Source organism: Mytilus trossulus, chromosome 10, assembly GCF_036588685.1.
Source record: "Mytilus trossulus isolate FHL-02 chromosome 10, PNRI_Mtr1.1.1.hap1, whole genome shotgun sequence".
Classification (NCBI taxonomy): Eukaryota; Metazoa; Mollusca; class Bivalvia; order Mytilida; family Mytilidae; genus Mytilus; species Mytilus trossulus.
Window position 1 is genome coordinate 8,411,640 of NC_086382.1, and position 17,647 is coordinate 8,429,286.

At 33.7% G+C, this 17,647-nt stretch overlaps 2 protein-coding genes across 2 annotated transcripts in view; one reads left to right on the plus strand and one right to left on the minus strand.

The window, feature by feature from the left end:
- The window catches only part of LOC134686809 (furin-like protease kpc-1), a 32,519-nt gene extending 24,203 nt beyond the window's left edge, over window positions 1-8,316 (minus strand). The window contains exons 1-6 of the mRNA XM_063546610.1: window positions 8,231-8,316; window positions 6,626-6,851; window positions 4,754-4,885; window positions 2,859-2,951; window positions 2,479-2,604; window positions 165-232 (exon numbers count right to left, since the gene is read on the minus strand). Of these exons, the coding sequence (XP_063402680.1) occupies window positions 165-232; window positions 2,479-2,604; window positions 2,859-2,951; window positions 4,754-4,885; window positions 6,626-6,850 (644 nt within the window). The 5' untranslated portion in view covers window position 6,851; window positions 8,231-8,316. The remainder of the gene's footprint in view (window positions 1-164; window positions 233-2,478; window positions 2,605-2,858; window positions 2,952-4,753; window positions 4,886-6,625; window positions 6,852-8,230) is intronic.
- A 7,399-nt stretch (window positions 8,317-15,715) lies between these two features.
- LOC134687657 (uncharacterized) lies at window positions 15,716-17,393 on the plus strand. The gene is made up of 2 exons (XM_063548116.1): window positions 15,716-15,833; window positions 16,105-17,393. The coding sequence occupies exons 1-2, from the start codon at window positions 15,716-15,718 to the stop codon at window positions 17,391-17,393; spliced, it is 1,407 nt and encodes a 468-aa protein (XP_063404186.1).
- Window positions 17,394-17,647: the final 254 nt, after the last annotated feature.

Genomic DNA, 17,647 nt, shown 5'->3' on the forward strand with positions numbered 1-17,647 from the left:
CCAGATGGGAGTCTTCATAATTTCTTATTTTATTGTGGCTTTCTATAAATTGTCCTTTATCCTCCAAGCAACTGTAAATCCCTTTAACCCTAACCAAAAGAGGTACTTTTAGTATTGTTTAAAACTAAGCTTTGTTTGGTTCTTATGTGTATTTATCATCTTACTACATGGTTGAATCTGTAGGGTTCGGGTCGTCGTCATCGTTGTAATAATCATATGAACTTGATTCATCCTACAAAATACTTTTATCGTTAAAAAAAAAGGTAAGAAACAAATACGATCAGATATGATAAGATAATGGTATTAATAAAAAAATTAAAACGTTTGTAGTTTTGGTAATGGGCAATCAACTTAGAAATGAGAAAGTATCAAAAGACACAACTCAGCTAGAAGTTATGATATTTTGCTATACAAAAAAGTAGTGCCCTTTTCACGTTACAATGTTTAACCTGTATTCTTATTGTAATCACTGTACTGATTGTGCCAATAATGAGTCCTCTAATGGGATATCTGATCTGATCTGATCTGATCTGGTCTGATATGGTCTGGTCTGATCTGGTCTGATCTGGTCTGGTCTGGTCTGGTCGTAACTTATCGTATCTTATCGTATCTAGCTTCTCGTATCATATCGTATCTTGTCTTATCTTGTCTTGTCTTATCTTATTGTAACTTATCGTATCTTATTGTATCTTACCGGACCATATCTTTTCTTGTCTTATCTTATCATATCTTATCGTATCTTATATATTGTATTGTCTTGTCTGATCTTATCATATCTTATCGTATCTTATATATTGTATTGTCTTGTCTGATCTTATCATATCTTATCGTATCTTATATATTGTATTGTCTTGTCTGATCTTGTCTGATCTTATCGTATCGTATCGTATCATTTCTTATCTTGTCTTACTACATTCGTATGAACATCAGGATTATTCTCCTTAAATCTGTACAGGGAAGTTTTAGCTAGCACTAATTGTATAGTTTTATTGTTGATATTCACCCCTTATGTTTATAGAGTTAAATTAGGTATTTATATGATAGACCTTTCTTGGTATTCCTAATTATTGGAAGATTTTATATAGACAGAAGTAGTATACATAAAACGACAAAGTTATTTTTCATTTACCTGTATATATTATGAAAACCGTTTTTTTCCAAAAGTGATTATTTTCTAAGGGTTAAATATTTCGCGGTGGTGTCTTGCCATGGCTTTGTTTGGACTTGTTTGTTTGCTTTTTGGTCTTGAATGTTTGTCCCTAGTATTTTATTAACTATGTATTTACATTCAGGTATCGCAGATCAAAATTTATTCGTTTATATTGTGTTAATTTACGTTTTTTGATTGAGTTAAGCCTTCCAATTGATATTTTATCGTGTGTTTTTCTATGTTGTGATGTTATACTATTGTTTCAGAAAAAGGGAGAAGGTTTGGTACCATTAAAACGTTTAATCCCGCTGCAAATGTTTGCACCTGTCCTAAGTCAGGAATCTGATGTACAATAGTTGTCGTTTGTTTATGTAATTTATACGTGTTTCTCGTTTCTCGTTTTTTATATAGACTAGACCGTTGGTTTTCCCCGTTTGAATGGTTTTCCACTAGTAATTTTGGGGCCCTTTATAGCTTGTTGTTCGGTGTGAGCCAAGGCTCCGTGTTGAAGGCCTTACATTGACCTATAATGGTTTACTTTTATAAATTGTTATTTGGATGAAGAGTTGTCTCATTGGCACTCATACCACATCTTCCTATATCCATTCGTAAATTTTCAATTATGACCAAAAAAGCCATCTACCTTATAAATGTGACGTAGTTTGCATGCGCGAAATGTGAAATTAAAAGGACAAAAAGTTAAGTACCGAAAGACAAATCTAACTGTTGCATGGTAGTTTAAGGAATCAACTCACCATGTTAGTCAGATCGGTATGTATCTTAAGACAAATCTAACTAGCTGTTGCTTGGTAACGACCTAACTCACAATATTAGTCAGATTGGTATGTTTCTTAAGACAAATCTAACTGTTGTTTGGTAAAGTAATAAATCACCATATTGACCATATTAGTCATATCGGTATGTATCTTAAGACAAATCTAACTGTTGCTTGGTAACGAACTAACTCACCATATTGACCATATTAGTCATATCGGTATGTATCTTAAGACAAATCTAACTGTTGCTTGATAAAGAACTAACTCACCATATTGACCATATTAGTCATATCGGTATGTATATTAAGACAAATCTAACTGCTGCTATAGTAACGAACTAACTCACCATATTATAAGTCAGATTGGTATGTATCTTAGACAAATCTAACTGTTGCTTGGTAACGAACTAACTCACCATGTCACTAGTCAGATCGGTATGTATCTTAAGACAAATCTAACTGTTGCTTGGTAACGAACTAACTCACCATGTTAGTCAGATGGGTATGTATCTTGAGACAAATCTAACTGTTGCTTGGTAACGAACTAACTCACCATATTAGTTAGATCGATATGATTTGTTTGCATTAACGTGTCTATTACACCAACGGTAATACCTTTTCCTGTGTACCCTAGGGCCCAAGCTTCTTCAATGTTATGTGGGTATTTCATCACACCGTTCTGTAAAATAAACAAAATCTACTTTGAAGTACAGCCATTAATCTGAATGAAACTTTGTTTCTTATTTTGTGCTATGAGGTCGTAAGGATATATTATTATCATTTTTTTTTTATCATTATAATCATTAACGAATTCTAGACTCCATTTGGAATAACACTATACAAAACACACATCAGTATATTGTAAACATGACTTTCAGGTACGAATTGACTACATAAGAAATATCACAACCCCTTGTAACACTAATTACGTACTAAATGCCACATATCAGTCAACTCAGGGTCTGGATTTGCTGTGTCAGCATAAGGCATATTAAATTCCTGTCTGTCTATCTCAAGAAACTCGACCTAAAATACAACACAAATTTAAATTAAAAAAAAAACATCTTTATAACACAAACTGACTACCTATCTGTTGTAAGATATCATCCTGTTGTAATATATCGACCTGTTGTAATATATCGACCTGTTGTAATATGATATCGACCTGTTATAGACCTGTTGGTCATGATCTTTAGATGTGTCTCTTTTAAAAATGCTGGGATGCCAATTAATATAGTTTATTCAACTTCTTTTTTGATTTGTTTAAGTTACAAAGTCTTTTGTTTTCATTTTCTAAACTAAAAAGCAAAAAATTTCGGTTTTGAGTCATTTCTAGATAAAATTGGCTACAATTTCAAAACTACGCAACTTTTCGAATATTTTTAGTCCGCGAACCATGTCAAATTATGTCAGGTCATGCGAATCCGAGTGTCTACGCACTTTGAGACTAAGTAACTTATTTCATTCTGTCAGTTCCTTAGACTCCGTTTGACTATGCCCCATGTCCCTTCCTGTCAGTTCGTTAGACTCCGTTTGCCTATGCACCATTTCCCTTTCTGTCAGTTCATTAGACTCCGTTTGCCTATGCACTATTTCCCATTCTGTCAGTTCCTTAGACTCCGTTTGCCTATGCACCATTTCCCTTTCTGTTAGTTCGTTAGACTCCGTTTGACTATGCCCCATGTCCCTTTCTGTCAGTTCGTTAGTGTTTGATTATCTATCCACTGTCATTTTTTTTCTTCATTCGTTGAGACTAAAATTGTCTATGCGTTATGTCTAATTTGTTCAGTTCATGCGACTGCGATTGTTTATACACCATGTTCCTGCCTGTCAGTCCATGAAACTACGTATAATGTCATGTTTTGTCAGCTCATACGACTGCGATTGTTTCTGCACCATGTCCCTGCCTGTCAGTTCATGTAACTACGTATAATGTCTCGTTTTGTCAGTTCATGAGACTGTGATTGTTTATGCACCATGTCCCTACCTGTCAGTCCATAAAACTACGTATAATGTCACGTTTTGTCAGTTCATGAGACTGCGATTGTTTATGCACCATGTCCCTACCTGTCAGTTTATGAAACTACGGATAATGTCACGTTTTGTCAGCTCATACGACTGCGATTGTTTATGCACCATGTCCCTGCCTGTCAGTCTATGAAACTACGTATAATGTCACGTTTTGTCAGCTCATACGACTGCGATCGTTTATGCACCATGACCCTGCCTGTCAGTCTATGAAACTACGTATAATGTCATGTTTTGTCAGATCATACGACTGCGATTGCACCATGTCCCTGCCTGTCAGTTTATAAAACTACGTATAATGTCATGTTTTGTCAGTTCATTAGACTGCGATTTTCTAGCACTATGTCTCATTCTGTCAGATTATGACACTCCGATTGTTTACGCATATACATGTCTATCATTTCAGTTCATGCGATTGTTTATAAACCATGTCCAATTTTTTTCAGTTCATGAGATTGCAATCGTCTACCAATCATGTTCGATTTGTTTTTCAGTTCATGCGACTGCGATTGTTTACATTCTAAGTACTTTGTCTAATTTTGTAAGTTAAGTTCTACTCTGTCATGGTTACATGCAGACTGGTTTAGAAGCATCATTTTAACGAACAGTAGTGATAATAGTTTAGAAGGGCTAGGCCGTAACAAAATAATAATTAAGATAATTAAGGAAATAGAGTTAGGCAAAGACCCTGTTTATTAAATTTCCATTTTACGCAGTCCTGGTTCTAAAATAGAGACCGGCTGATGTTCACTAGATTAACAGTAGCAATAAAAAAAACTATGTATTATGTGTGTAAGTACCTTCTTTTCATTAATCATGCGCAGTATATCTTTGTCATCCTCATTCAGTCCTACTGTACCATCTACTAACGGAATTGGAATCTTGGACTCGTCCAATGACAACTTATAGTACGTATCACCGAACAATTTGAACTGAAAAATATTCAACATGTATATTATGTCTATAACTTCGTATGTATATATAAGGGTGTTGATGGGGATTTACAGAATATGGAATAATGGTAAAAAAATATAAAAATTAGAGAAAAATGGACCACAAAATAAAGAATACTGAAATAAAGGACCCCCATCCAAACCCTTATATATGGATATACACAGGTTTGTACCATAGGTACTTGGGGATAGGACAATTATTTTAGCCCTCCACCTTATTACCAAAATCGTCATCAATTTCAATTATTTTCGCGTTTTTCTGTAGTATACGATTGAACTGATAGACAGACGTAAGGCGGAAAATACAGGATAGGTGTCTGTCAGTCAGACAGACGGAAATAATGTTATCGAGTCCTGGTAATGATAAATAACTGTATTTATTCTGCAATCGACATTTCCACTATACAAATACAGGGTGGCAGATCATAGGTACCTGGGGACAGGACAAAATTTTTGTTTATTCCTCCCCCTTTTTCCCGAAATCCGTTTTTTTTTTTTTTCTATTAATTTGAATTATTTTTTGTATTACATGAACATAAATATACTAGAAATAACTTGTATTTTCTATATTTACTATCAATTCCAAGTTTACTATCCACAGCGGTCACTGATATATCATATAAAGAGCTCTCTATAACGGATTTTTTTTTTGAAAGGGGGAGGGCTAGATAAAAATTTGTTCTTTCCCAAGTACCTATGTGGTAGATGACATGAACCAATAAACGTATACTTAACGTGTATAGTCTTCTGCTTAGGTTCAATTTGGGGTCCTCATTGCGGCCCGCGTTTAAGTCATATCGATTTCATTCAACAACGATTTGGATGGGGGAAAAACATAAGTTTTAAGCTCAATGTTAAATTGCAAAACAAAAACAATAATATAATTCTGAGAGATCTGCGCGTGGTATTCTATTGGTTGAGAGTTGATACGGTGGATGATCTTGAAAAAAAAATTAGAATATAATTGAATCATGTGGTTTTTTTCTGTTAGGGTTTGATAAATCCTATACAACCGTGACTGATATCGATGTCATCGCGCATGGCTGTATATAAAATGGTGAGCATTGGTCGTATTACACAAACCCGATGTCATCGCGCATGGCTGTATATAAAATGGTGATCATTGGTCGTATTACACAAACCCGATCTCATCGCGCATGGCTGTATATAAAATGGTGATCATTGGTCGTATTACACAAACCCGATGTCATCGCGCATGGCTGTATATAAAATGGTGATCATTGGTCGTATTACACAAACCCGATGTCATCGCGCATGGCTGTATATAAAATGGTGATCATTGGTCGTATTACACAAACCCGATGTCATCGCGCATGGCAATATACAGGACGATGGCCATTGGTCGTATTATACAAACCCGATGTCATCGCGCTTGTTTTATACAGAACGATTGCCAATGGTCGTATTATACAAACCCGATGTCATCGCGCTTGTTTTATACAGAACGATGGCCAATGGTCGTATTACACAAACGCGATGTCATCGTACAGAAATTTATACCGAACGATGGCCATTGGTCGTATTTCATTAACCACTTCTAAGAGAAAAAAATATAATTGCATTTGATTTTCTATTCATACCAGAATTATTATACCAGCAAATCCGACCAACATTTAAATGAGGTATACCAAGTTAAAGGAACTTAGCTACTTTTCAAACAATTCATTCTTAGCTATTCACGTTATATTTTCGCCTTACCTGTTTTGACAGTTTGAATTTAGGATATCTAGACAGAATATCTTGGATATCTTCTTCAGTACCATCTGGTTGTAGTTTGATGATAATGTCTGTTGATTCAGAGTTCTGTTCGATGTTCAAGCTACTTTCTTGCTTAGTTAAATCGTCTTTGTTATTGAGCTCAAATTGATTGCTTTGCAATCCGTTGACTAGAATTATCAGGACAATAAGCAGTGATGATGTCATACTGAAATAAGTCAATTATGTATAAACAAATCATGAATATATATCAATGAAAAAGTAAAATCACAAAAATACTGAACTCCGAGGAAAATCCAAAAAGGAAAGTCCACAATCAAATGGAAAAATCAAAAGCTCAAACACATCGAACGAATGGATACCAACTATCATATTCCTGACTTGGTACAGGCATTTTCTTATGTAGAAAATGGTGGATTGAACCTGGTTTTATAGCTAGCTAAACCTTTCACTTGTATGACAGTCGCATCAAATTCCATTATTTTGTCAACGATGCGTGAACAAAACAAACAGACACAATAGGTTAAAATGTAAAAAATAGGGATACAGCAGTCAACATTGCCCATTGCTGAAGGCTGTGCCGTGACCTAAATTTATAAAGTATAATAGTTACATACCTATAAATATATATATACGTATATATAATTCGTCTAAATAACAGCCCAACAATGTTAAATCTGTAAATTTTGCGGAAGCAATTTTTGTTCTTCCCTGTCCGGGATTCGAACATATGCTACTGAGATATCGTGGCACCAAATCGCCTTGCACTATGCCCGGCGCGTTAGACCACTCGACCACCTAGGCTCGATAAAAATCAACCTTTCAGTGGCCGGGTGTTATCTTTCCTAGTCAGTTTTTATCTAGCGTCGTAACACAGTACATGATATATAAGGTATGAAGATGGAATATTACAGAGTCAGCTAAATTATCTATCGTAGAGGATCTTACAAATTAATGTAGGATACACTCACAGAAAATAATTATATTATAAGTACGTCTGAACCAGTGACAACTCTACGACAGATTTTATCCATTGCATTACCAGTGATGGTGATATAAGGCTTAAAACACATTATGTATATTAATTCGTCTAAATAACAGACCAACAATGTTAGATCTGTAAATTTTGCGGAAGCAAATTTTTGTTCTTTCCTGGCCGGGATTTGAACTCATGCTACTGAGATATCGGCGTGGCACCAAATCGCCTTGCACTATGCCCGGCGCGCTAGACCACTCGACCACGTTACATCGATAAAAATCAAGCTTTCGGTGGTCGGGTTTTACCTTTTCTCGTCAGTTTTTATCTAGCGTCGTAACACAGTACATGATATATAAGGCATGAAGATGGAATATTACAGATCAGCTAAATTATATAAAATACATTCACTTCATTTGGTCTCTTGAAGATATTTGTCTTATTGTCAATCATACCACGTCTTCATATTTTTATATGAATAAAAAGAAAGAGATAGAATATCTTGTATTCAAGACTGCATGTAACTTAAAATGGTGTATTGCACTGCTTTTTGACGATTCCTTTTCGTAAAAAAATAGTTTAAAATGACTTGAATTTTCGGATGTACTTACATTTTGATTAAAGCAACTGGTCACAATGAAAGTTTATAGATATACATACATAGCAGCTTATCCTTATTCAAAACACCAGGATACAGATATAATCTGTTTAATCATAGACAAGTTTAGTAATAAACGGACACATATATCCTTAACTTAAGTTCACTGACACCATTTATCTCTCAATAATGTCATTGCACTTATTGTCGACTCAAAATGTAAATTTAAGATATGAAGTCTCTCCGACTTAAAGCACTTCGTTGCTGATTAGGAATTTTAACACTTAAAAACGACTAATCGAAATAGAAAGGGTAAAACTGTTACAGTAATTCGCAGACTTTTAAACCAGTCCTTTGGTATTTGTATGTGTTTATTTTTGAAGAAAAAAAATCTTTTGTACAATAGTAGTGTTTTTTCTAGAAATACAGAATTTTATGCCTACAATATTGCGCCTTATTCGGTGCTGTAATTGTTACACATTTGGCACTCTAAATGTTAAATACATGTAACTGTGCGCTATAAATGTTACACTAGTGAGCGATCTAAGTGCAATACCCTTGGGAGCTCTAAGTAGTACATCATTGGCCGCTAAAAGTGTTACGCTCTTAGTACTACATTATTGGGTGCTCTAAGTGTTCACAATTGGGCGCTTTATGTGTCTCAAGTCTAAAACAAACTTGAACCCGGACTGTATCTGAATTTTAAAAGAAAAAAATGTACTATTAGTTACACAGTGTGATTTGTCCTAATACGCGATTTTTACGGAAAATGTACGTTAATTTGTCAGATAACGTTAATTTATCAGATAAGTATCGGAAAGAGATGATGAGGATGGAAGTTTTTAAAGACCTTGACTGGTTATACAGCCCTTGCACGGTCGAGAAAGAGTTTACCGGTATATCAGGAAATCGAGAATACTGCACTGAAATATCACTTTACGATTCGTGTTTTTGCTATAATCATTTGTGTGTTGTTTGTTATGTTGAAAGTTTGTTTCTTTTGCAAAAAGTTATCAAAGGTACCAGGATTATAATTTAGTACGCAAGACTCATCAGTGACGCTCAAATCAAAATATTTATAAAACCAAACAAGTACAAAGTTGAAGAGCATTGAGGATCCAAAATAAGATTAAAATATGTTTTTGATTAACTTATTTGTTGAGACTTAGCTTTACCGGAGACATGTTTATGTCATTTGATTTACTTACTTGGCTAATACTTGAGGGGCGAAATATGTCAGAGGGACAGTCAAACTCATAGATTAAAATAAACCGACAACGCCATGGCACACAAACTAAAGAGACAAAAAGACAAACAACATCACACAAGACACAATATAGAAAACTAAAGACTTAGCAACACGAACCCCACCAAATACTGGGGATGATCTCAGGTGCTCCGAAATGGTAAGTAGATCCTGCTCCACAAGTGGCACAAGTTTATAGTTCACACGGCTTTCTAGTTAGGGCATGTCTCAGTCATACACTACAAAAAACGCTTGATGCAAATGAAATGTGTATGTATTATGGTGAAATCCAATAAAACGTTAAACAATACATGAATTGAAGCAACTCAACGTAATCCCTATATGTGATTTACTGTCTTGACTATAAATTTATGTTACTGTTGCCTTTATTTAAAGTCAACCCGGAGTATGTTCTTATTTTATAATTCAAGGTCTCCCATTGTTTTCACATATAAATCATACTAATTATATATATTTTGCAGATTTATCTTTGTTGCATGAGTCAAGTTTAATCCTGTCCAAATGTTCTAGTACTGAAGACAAATTTTTTTCATGTGTACAAGCTCATATAGCCTCTAGTTTCCAAAATATTCGATAGGAACACCATATAACAAAACTATGGTGCTTTTTTTTTTTAAAAATACTTACGATATATGTTAATTTATTATTTCGATTTTTTTTTACTGCAATGAAATTTAGGATTTATTTTACTTTGTACTTGTTTGGCCTTATAATATTTTCTAACCGAGCGTCACACATGAGTGTTATGTGAACAAAACGCGCGTCTTGCGTATAAAATTATAATCTTGGTACCTTTAATAACTATTTACAACTTTCAAATTCAAAGGACTTTTTTTTCGACTATTTTTGAATTATGATTTGTTGGTTTTACACATAATACACTTAAAGTACGGTGATTGTCCTGAACTTTGAATAGTGATATCACATGACTGTTTACCTTCGTTGTCTGTAAAATGGTTTGTTAATATTGGTGGTAAGTAAACTTATGATTTCTTTGGTTAACAGAATAATATTGGTAAGAAATATCAAAACATATTTCATATATAGACTTAGCTTTTTATATACTTGTAATTATTTCTACATCGTCTGTTTAACCATATCAGTCCTTCGTTTTAGTATAGTAAAAAAAAGTCATATATTTATAGTACTCCCTTCCATTTATACTCAATTTAGATGAAAATAAAATCAGACAAAAGTCTCAGTTTTGATTCAAACTTGAAAGCAACAAAACTTTCGTTGCTTATCAGATAATTAGCTTTTTCATATTCATTAATCGATATTGTATTTTTAAATTACAAAACGTGTAATTAGGTCTTTCCACTTTTCGTGGATAACAAGAGTTGTCTTCCCACGTCACATTGTTCTTGTTATCTTTATTTCACTGAAACCGTTAACGATTTTATCAAACTGTTTTCACCAAATTGTTCGTTTGCTCTTAAGAATTTTTGTTAAGTTAAACTGGTGTTATTGGAAGACATCTTAAGAGGGTTATTTTCATTTGAAAATTTAACAAAGGTGATTTGTTGAACAAAATCATACATTATAAGTCATAGAGGCCTAAAGCTTTTTGATGTTCTAAATTTTTAATGTTGCTTAATATTTTTATTCAGAAGATACCATAACAATTATCTTTTTTGATGTGTTTGCCAAATAACTGTTCACAATAAGGTGTAACTTCAACCCATTTAAGTCAAAGTGCTTTGGTCAACTCTTATAGGAGTGTTCTTCCCTTATGTATTTGAAATCAGTATTACTAAACAAGCTCACAATTAAGTGATGACCTGGGTTCTTTCAGATCACTTTGAAAGTGAGGTCAAGATTAAAGGTCAATTTGACGTTCTAGATTTTGACCTTTGCTAAAAATTAATACTGATTCATTATTAAACAATTAAGTCTCCTGTACTTTGTTGTAGACACTTCATCATTTATCAGGTCAACCGGAAATGACCATATTTTAACCGCAAGAAGACTATTTCAGACTAATCTTATGAAAAAGTACCTATCATCTTATTTTTCTTATATCAGTTTGATGTAACAAATTACATTTACAAGGAGTAACATTTTCCAACATCGTTTTTTTAAACTTCATTCATCGAGGTGGAAAGACATTCAATTGTTCTCTGAAGAATTGGTTTTTAATCAATATATGTACTTCTTCTTGTATGGGTTTTCAAATGCAATATGTACATAAAATGTAAATGACAACAAAAATAGCACGTATTTGTGTCTTTAATCAGTTCGCGATAACGATGGTTAAATGCTTTATATTGTTTATCTTGTTTTCATAATTGTGATAAGAAGATGTGGTTTTAGTATAAAATCGACAATTCTCCACCCAAGTAACAATATGTTATACAAGTATCAGGTAAGAAAAACGGCCTTCAACATGGAGCCTTGGTTCGCACCGAACAGCAAGCTATAAAGGGCTCCAAAATTACTAGTGCAAAACAATTCAAACAAGAAAACTAACGGTCTATAATCTATATGAAAAACGAGAAACACTTATGAACCACAACAGACCTGGGGTCAATTACATGCCAAAGTGATTAATTACATTCCAATTACATTGATTTTTAACTGTTATTGATTTTATCACAATAACATTGAATTTCAAATGTAATTAATAACATTACAATTACATTGAAATATGAAATAATTAATTACATTGCAATATAATTATTACATTGAAATATAATTAATTACATTTCAAATACTTTTAAAAAAAAACTTTGATCCACAAACGCCCAAATTATTTTAATCGAGAAAAATGGTATTAATCATTTGTTGGTTCTTACAAATTCTAAAGAACTTCTGGACAATTTTAAATATCGTTCTATTTCTGAAATTAAGTGTAACATACTTTTCATTTTTTAACTCTGCATGCCAACATACCCCCTGTGAAATTATAAAATTTCTCCCTATTTGACGTATACATTTTCTGACGTTAGACACATGAAGCAATGCATGTGTTTTTAATTTGATAGATGTTTTTGTGCTTTTTTATAAATTGTTTCTTTTAAAATTGTAACAAAGTGATAACTGCTGTATCCATATTTTGACTATTTTATTTTTTAAGTCTGTTTTGTTCACGCATCGTTTCAACTATAACGGAATTTGATGAGGCTGTCGTACAAATGAGACGTTTAAACCAGGTTGGATCTATCATTTTCTACATAGGAAATGCATGCCTGTATCAAGTCAGGAATGTGACAGTTGTTATCCCTTCGTTTGGTGTGTTTGAAATCTTGATTTTGCCTTTTTGATTAGGATTTATATCTAGAAATGAACTATGAGGGTCAGTTGAAAACAAAACTTTACGACAAAAGAGATGATTTCAGTGAAATACTGAAATATTGGGAAGCTGAAATGAAGAATTTTACTGACGCCATCACGAGTTGGTTGACCGTTATGGAAATCTGTTATAAAGATGATATCGGATATGTTCATTATGTCGTTACTAAAATCCTGTTCCCTTTTCACGAGTGTGACCTCCCGAATTATACTTTTTAACTTTTATTTCTGTCATTTTTACCTTTTATGTCTGTTTGTTTTGTTCACGCATTATTATTAATATCATTAAATATGAATCGTTTTTCGTACAAGTGAGAGGTTTAGCGATTTTAAACCAGGTTCGATTTACCATTTTCTACATTCGAAAATGCCTATAACAAGTCAGGAATATGACAGTTGAAGAGACAAAATGTTTTAATTTTCCATTTTATGCAATTATTCAAAAGTAATTCAAAGTAATTGAAAAATACTTCACAATTAACAAGCAAAAAGGCAATGTAATGCATTACTTTCAATAACATGTAATTGAAAATATGCCCAATTACACATTACATAGCTTTACTTTAAAAATTGTAATTAATTTCAGATAATTTCAATTATATTTTTCATTTAGTTTAAAGATATTTTATTTACTCAAAGTAAAATGGATTGGACACAACTAAGCCATACTTATGAAGTCCGCTCCGAATGACAATAATTTACAATACAATATTAATATGAGCATGCAACACCAAAATAAACTATATTTACGAGTCTATCAATAAAAAAAATGAAACAGAAATAAATGTAAGCATTGAAAACGATGATGATGATGATAATGATGACGTGGATGTACCGTAAATACAATTTCTACATAACAAGAAATCTCTCAGACCTTTTGATAAATTCGAATACGTGTTTGAATATGTTCCCGTTTTGTTCATACGAGAGATTAGGATTACTGGATGTAAGTAACTTAACATTTAGGATAAGGTCATCAGTAGCCATCTTAGATTATTCATCAGGATTTCTCTCTGGTGTATTTTTAAAGAGCAGTCGAAAAGGAAATGGTATACAGTCTCAATGTTTCATCCACAAAAGCATTTGGATCAGCAATTATATTGACTCTAAACAAGTCATAGTTCAAGAAAGATGAGTAGCATCTGAACTGTGTTAGAATCATATTAAGTTTTCTCGGTCCATATAGATAGTGCTTAGGTACATCTTTATTTGTGGTATTTAACCTTTTTGATTGGCCTTTAAACATAGATATAGAGTCTGATTTTCGAAGGGACAAATCGGTATAATTCCATAGGTTAATAGTTGATGGTATAAAAGATTTTTTATACATAGTAAGAGATAATCTACAAAAAGGAACAATGATGTCATTGTCATTTCTCAAGGGATATGCAGTTGTGCTCTGTACACATTTTTCAATACCCAATATCTGAACCACATAAACAAACGACAACCCCTTATCAGCAGGTTCCTGGTTCAGGTCATGTGCAAACAAATGCAGCGAACTTAATTGTTTTAACTTTACGACAAAAGAGATGATTTCAGCTTTCCAATTGTGAACTTTCCATTTCTAAGTAGCAACATTCCAGCAGCACCTGCATACGGGTTACATATCTCCCAATTGATACGATATTCCCGTGCTTGTATTTCTTATCATGATTAATTTGATAGAAAGTTACTGCTCGCAAGGAAGCTATTAAACCAAGAGTTCCAAATGGTTAAGTTGAAGTCATCCCTTCGTAAATTTTACGGACGCCATCACGAGTTGGTTGACCGTTATGGAATTACCGTTTCACAAATGATATCGGATATGTTCCTTACGTCGTAACTACAATCCCCTTCCCTATCATGAATGTGACCTACCGGATTTGTAATCACATAAGAAACACGACGGGTGCCACATGTGGAGCAGCATCTGCTTACCCTTCCGGAGCACCTGAGATCACCCCTAGTTTTTTGTGGGGTTCGTGTTGTTTATTCTTTATTTTTCTATGTTGTGTCATGTGTACTATTGTTTTTCTGTTTGTCTTTTTCATTTTTAGCCATGGCGTTGTCAGTTTGTTTTAGATTTATGAGTTTTACTGTCCCTTTGGTATCTTTTGTCCCTCTTTCAATAGGAGCCAACCTTCACCCTAACTTGGAAGGTTTCTTTTTGACTCTTTTGACTACTTTTGATAACTATTTACACCACTGGGTCGATGCCACTGCTGGTGGACGTTTCGTCCCCGAGGGTATCACCAGCCCATTAGTCACGATTCGGTGATGACATGAATATCAATAATGTGGTCATTTTTATAAGTTTCCTGTTTACATTTTAACTTTAAAAAACTTTTAATTTTTCAAAAAATTAAGGATTTTCATATCCCAGGCATAGATTTCCTTAGCTGTATATGGCACAATTTTTTGGGAATTTTAGATCCTCATTGCTCTTCAACTTTGTACTAGTTTGGTTTTATAAATATTTTGATATGAGCGTCACTGATGAGTCTTATGAAGACGAAACGCGCGTCTGGCGTACTAAATTATAATCCTGGTACTTTTGATAACTATTGATTAATGTTCTTATTGGATCTCCTCGGACAGTTTTTCCTCATACCTTGGTTTAGTTGCATTATGAGTCACCTTATAGTTTTAAACTTACACTGAAGAAATTATTTCATAAAAACTATTGCAAATAAGATGCGAAAGATAATTAAGGGTGCATTCAAGTAAAAATAAACTGACAACGCCATTCAAAACAGAAAAGGCTAAAATACCAGCAACAATATTCAAACAATATAGACAACTAACGACTGAGCAATACGAACCTCCCTAAAAGCCGTGCAGGGGGTCGATACCAGGTGCTTTGGGAGGGTAAGTAAATCTGGATACACATGCAAGGATAATTAAAGCATACGATAATACAATATACTATACTAGTTTAAGCAGTATATTTTCAGGAACATGGCCAGTAATTGGAGTAATTGTGGTATCTGTGATTTTTGTCAGATTACCAAGCCATCAGAAGTATGGTGTTCCGAATGTGATGAAGGACTATGCGGAGATTGCAACGAACATCAAAGTATTTCAAAGGCATCAAGAAACCACGAAACAGTTTCTATCGCCGAATACCGGAAGTTACCGTCAGAAATTCTCCAAATCGCCCAGTTCTGCAAAATACATTAAGAAAAATATGAACTTTTTTGCAAAAAAAAACGACTGCCCCTGCTGCAAGAAATGTGTGAAAATGTATAACGACTGCACAGATTTAACTGATATCAATGAAATCATAACAAACGTCAAAACATCAAATGCCTTTTATGATATTGAACAAACTATATAAGAACTTGCAGAGAATGTAAGGCGAATACGTACTAACCGAGAATACAACTTAAAATCACTGGAAATTGAGAGAGGAGAAATCGAAGCAGAAATCAAACAAACAAGAATAAAGTTAACCAATCATCTAGATAAACTTCAAGATGAAGCAATGAAAGAATTAATGAGAGCTGAACAAACCCAAAGCGAGAACCTACAAAAGTTACTGACTACTTTAAAAGCTAAGGAAACAGAGATAGCAGAATACCAAACAAACATTGGTAATTTTAAACAGCATGCATCCGACCTTCAAACCTTCTTGGCCATTAAACATATCGAAAAGGATTTAAAGGTAAAAAAAAAAAGCATACAGTCAATTACTGAAAGTGTCATCACTAATCAGGTTAATATTTCATGCCAACTTAACAAGTCTTTACAACAAATCACAGAGAACAATTCGAAGTTTGCAGAAATTAGTATCAGATCTGTTCGATGTGATTTGTTTATTCAGAAACAGAAGGAAAGACAAGCCCAGATTATGGTAGCTCTTCCAGCCAGAAATATCGATAATCTGGCTTTGACATTACAGAAACGCATCAGAACAAAATTGACAAATGTCACTGGTTGTTATAAGCTGCGAGATGAAAGGATGATATTCTCCTGCAATACCCCCCAAAAGATAAGCATATTTAATTCTGACGGTTCGGAAGATTTTAAAATAAATTATATTGATGAAACGGGTGATGCAGTATTCATTGGTGATGATTCTCTTGCTGTGACAACCGACGATTCAAATACGATAAATATAATTGACTTAAAGAAGCAAAAACTGAAAAAATCAATAAGAGTAAATTCAAACACTGGTGGAGTAGTATACAAAGACGGACATTTGATTTATTGTGCCAGGGAGAAAGGACTGAAGATGATCAGTCTGAGTGATGAATCCATTACCAATGTTAGCAATAACAAAATTACGCACTGTTCGTACGTTGCAACATTCGGTGACAAACTGCTCTACACAAACTGTAACGATCACAGTGTAACATGTTGTGATTACCATGGTTATATTCTTTGGACCTTCTGTGATAAGAGTGTTTTGGAGTATCCAGTCGGTATCTCTGTAGACAGTGATGGTAACGTGTTTGTAGCGGGACAATATACTCACAATATAGTCGTCATCTCTCCTGATGGAAAACGCTGTAGACAACTTTTATCACGTGAAGATGGACTGAAGGGACCACAGGTTCTGCACTATGACACATCTACCAATACATTGTTGGTGGCAAATCAATATAATAACGCATTCTTATATGAATTGAAATGAGTAGCCTTATTTAAATATTGATTATATTCTCGAAATTATTTGTATATTAAGTATATATAAATAATTTTGAACTAAAAGAAATAAATCGTCTTTTGTATTTACATTATGCAAAACTACGTATGTGGGTCTGGATTGTACCGATAAATGAATGATTGACAAAATTAAAAAAAAAAAAAACCCCAAAAAAACCCAGAATAATTGTGTGCTACTACACAAATATTAGGAATATGGGCAAATCCAACCAAGAATAGAAA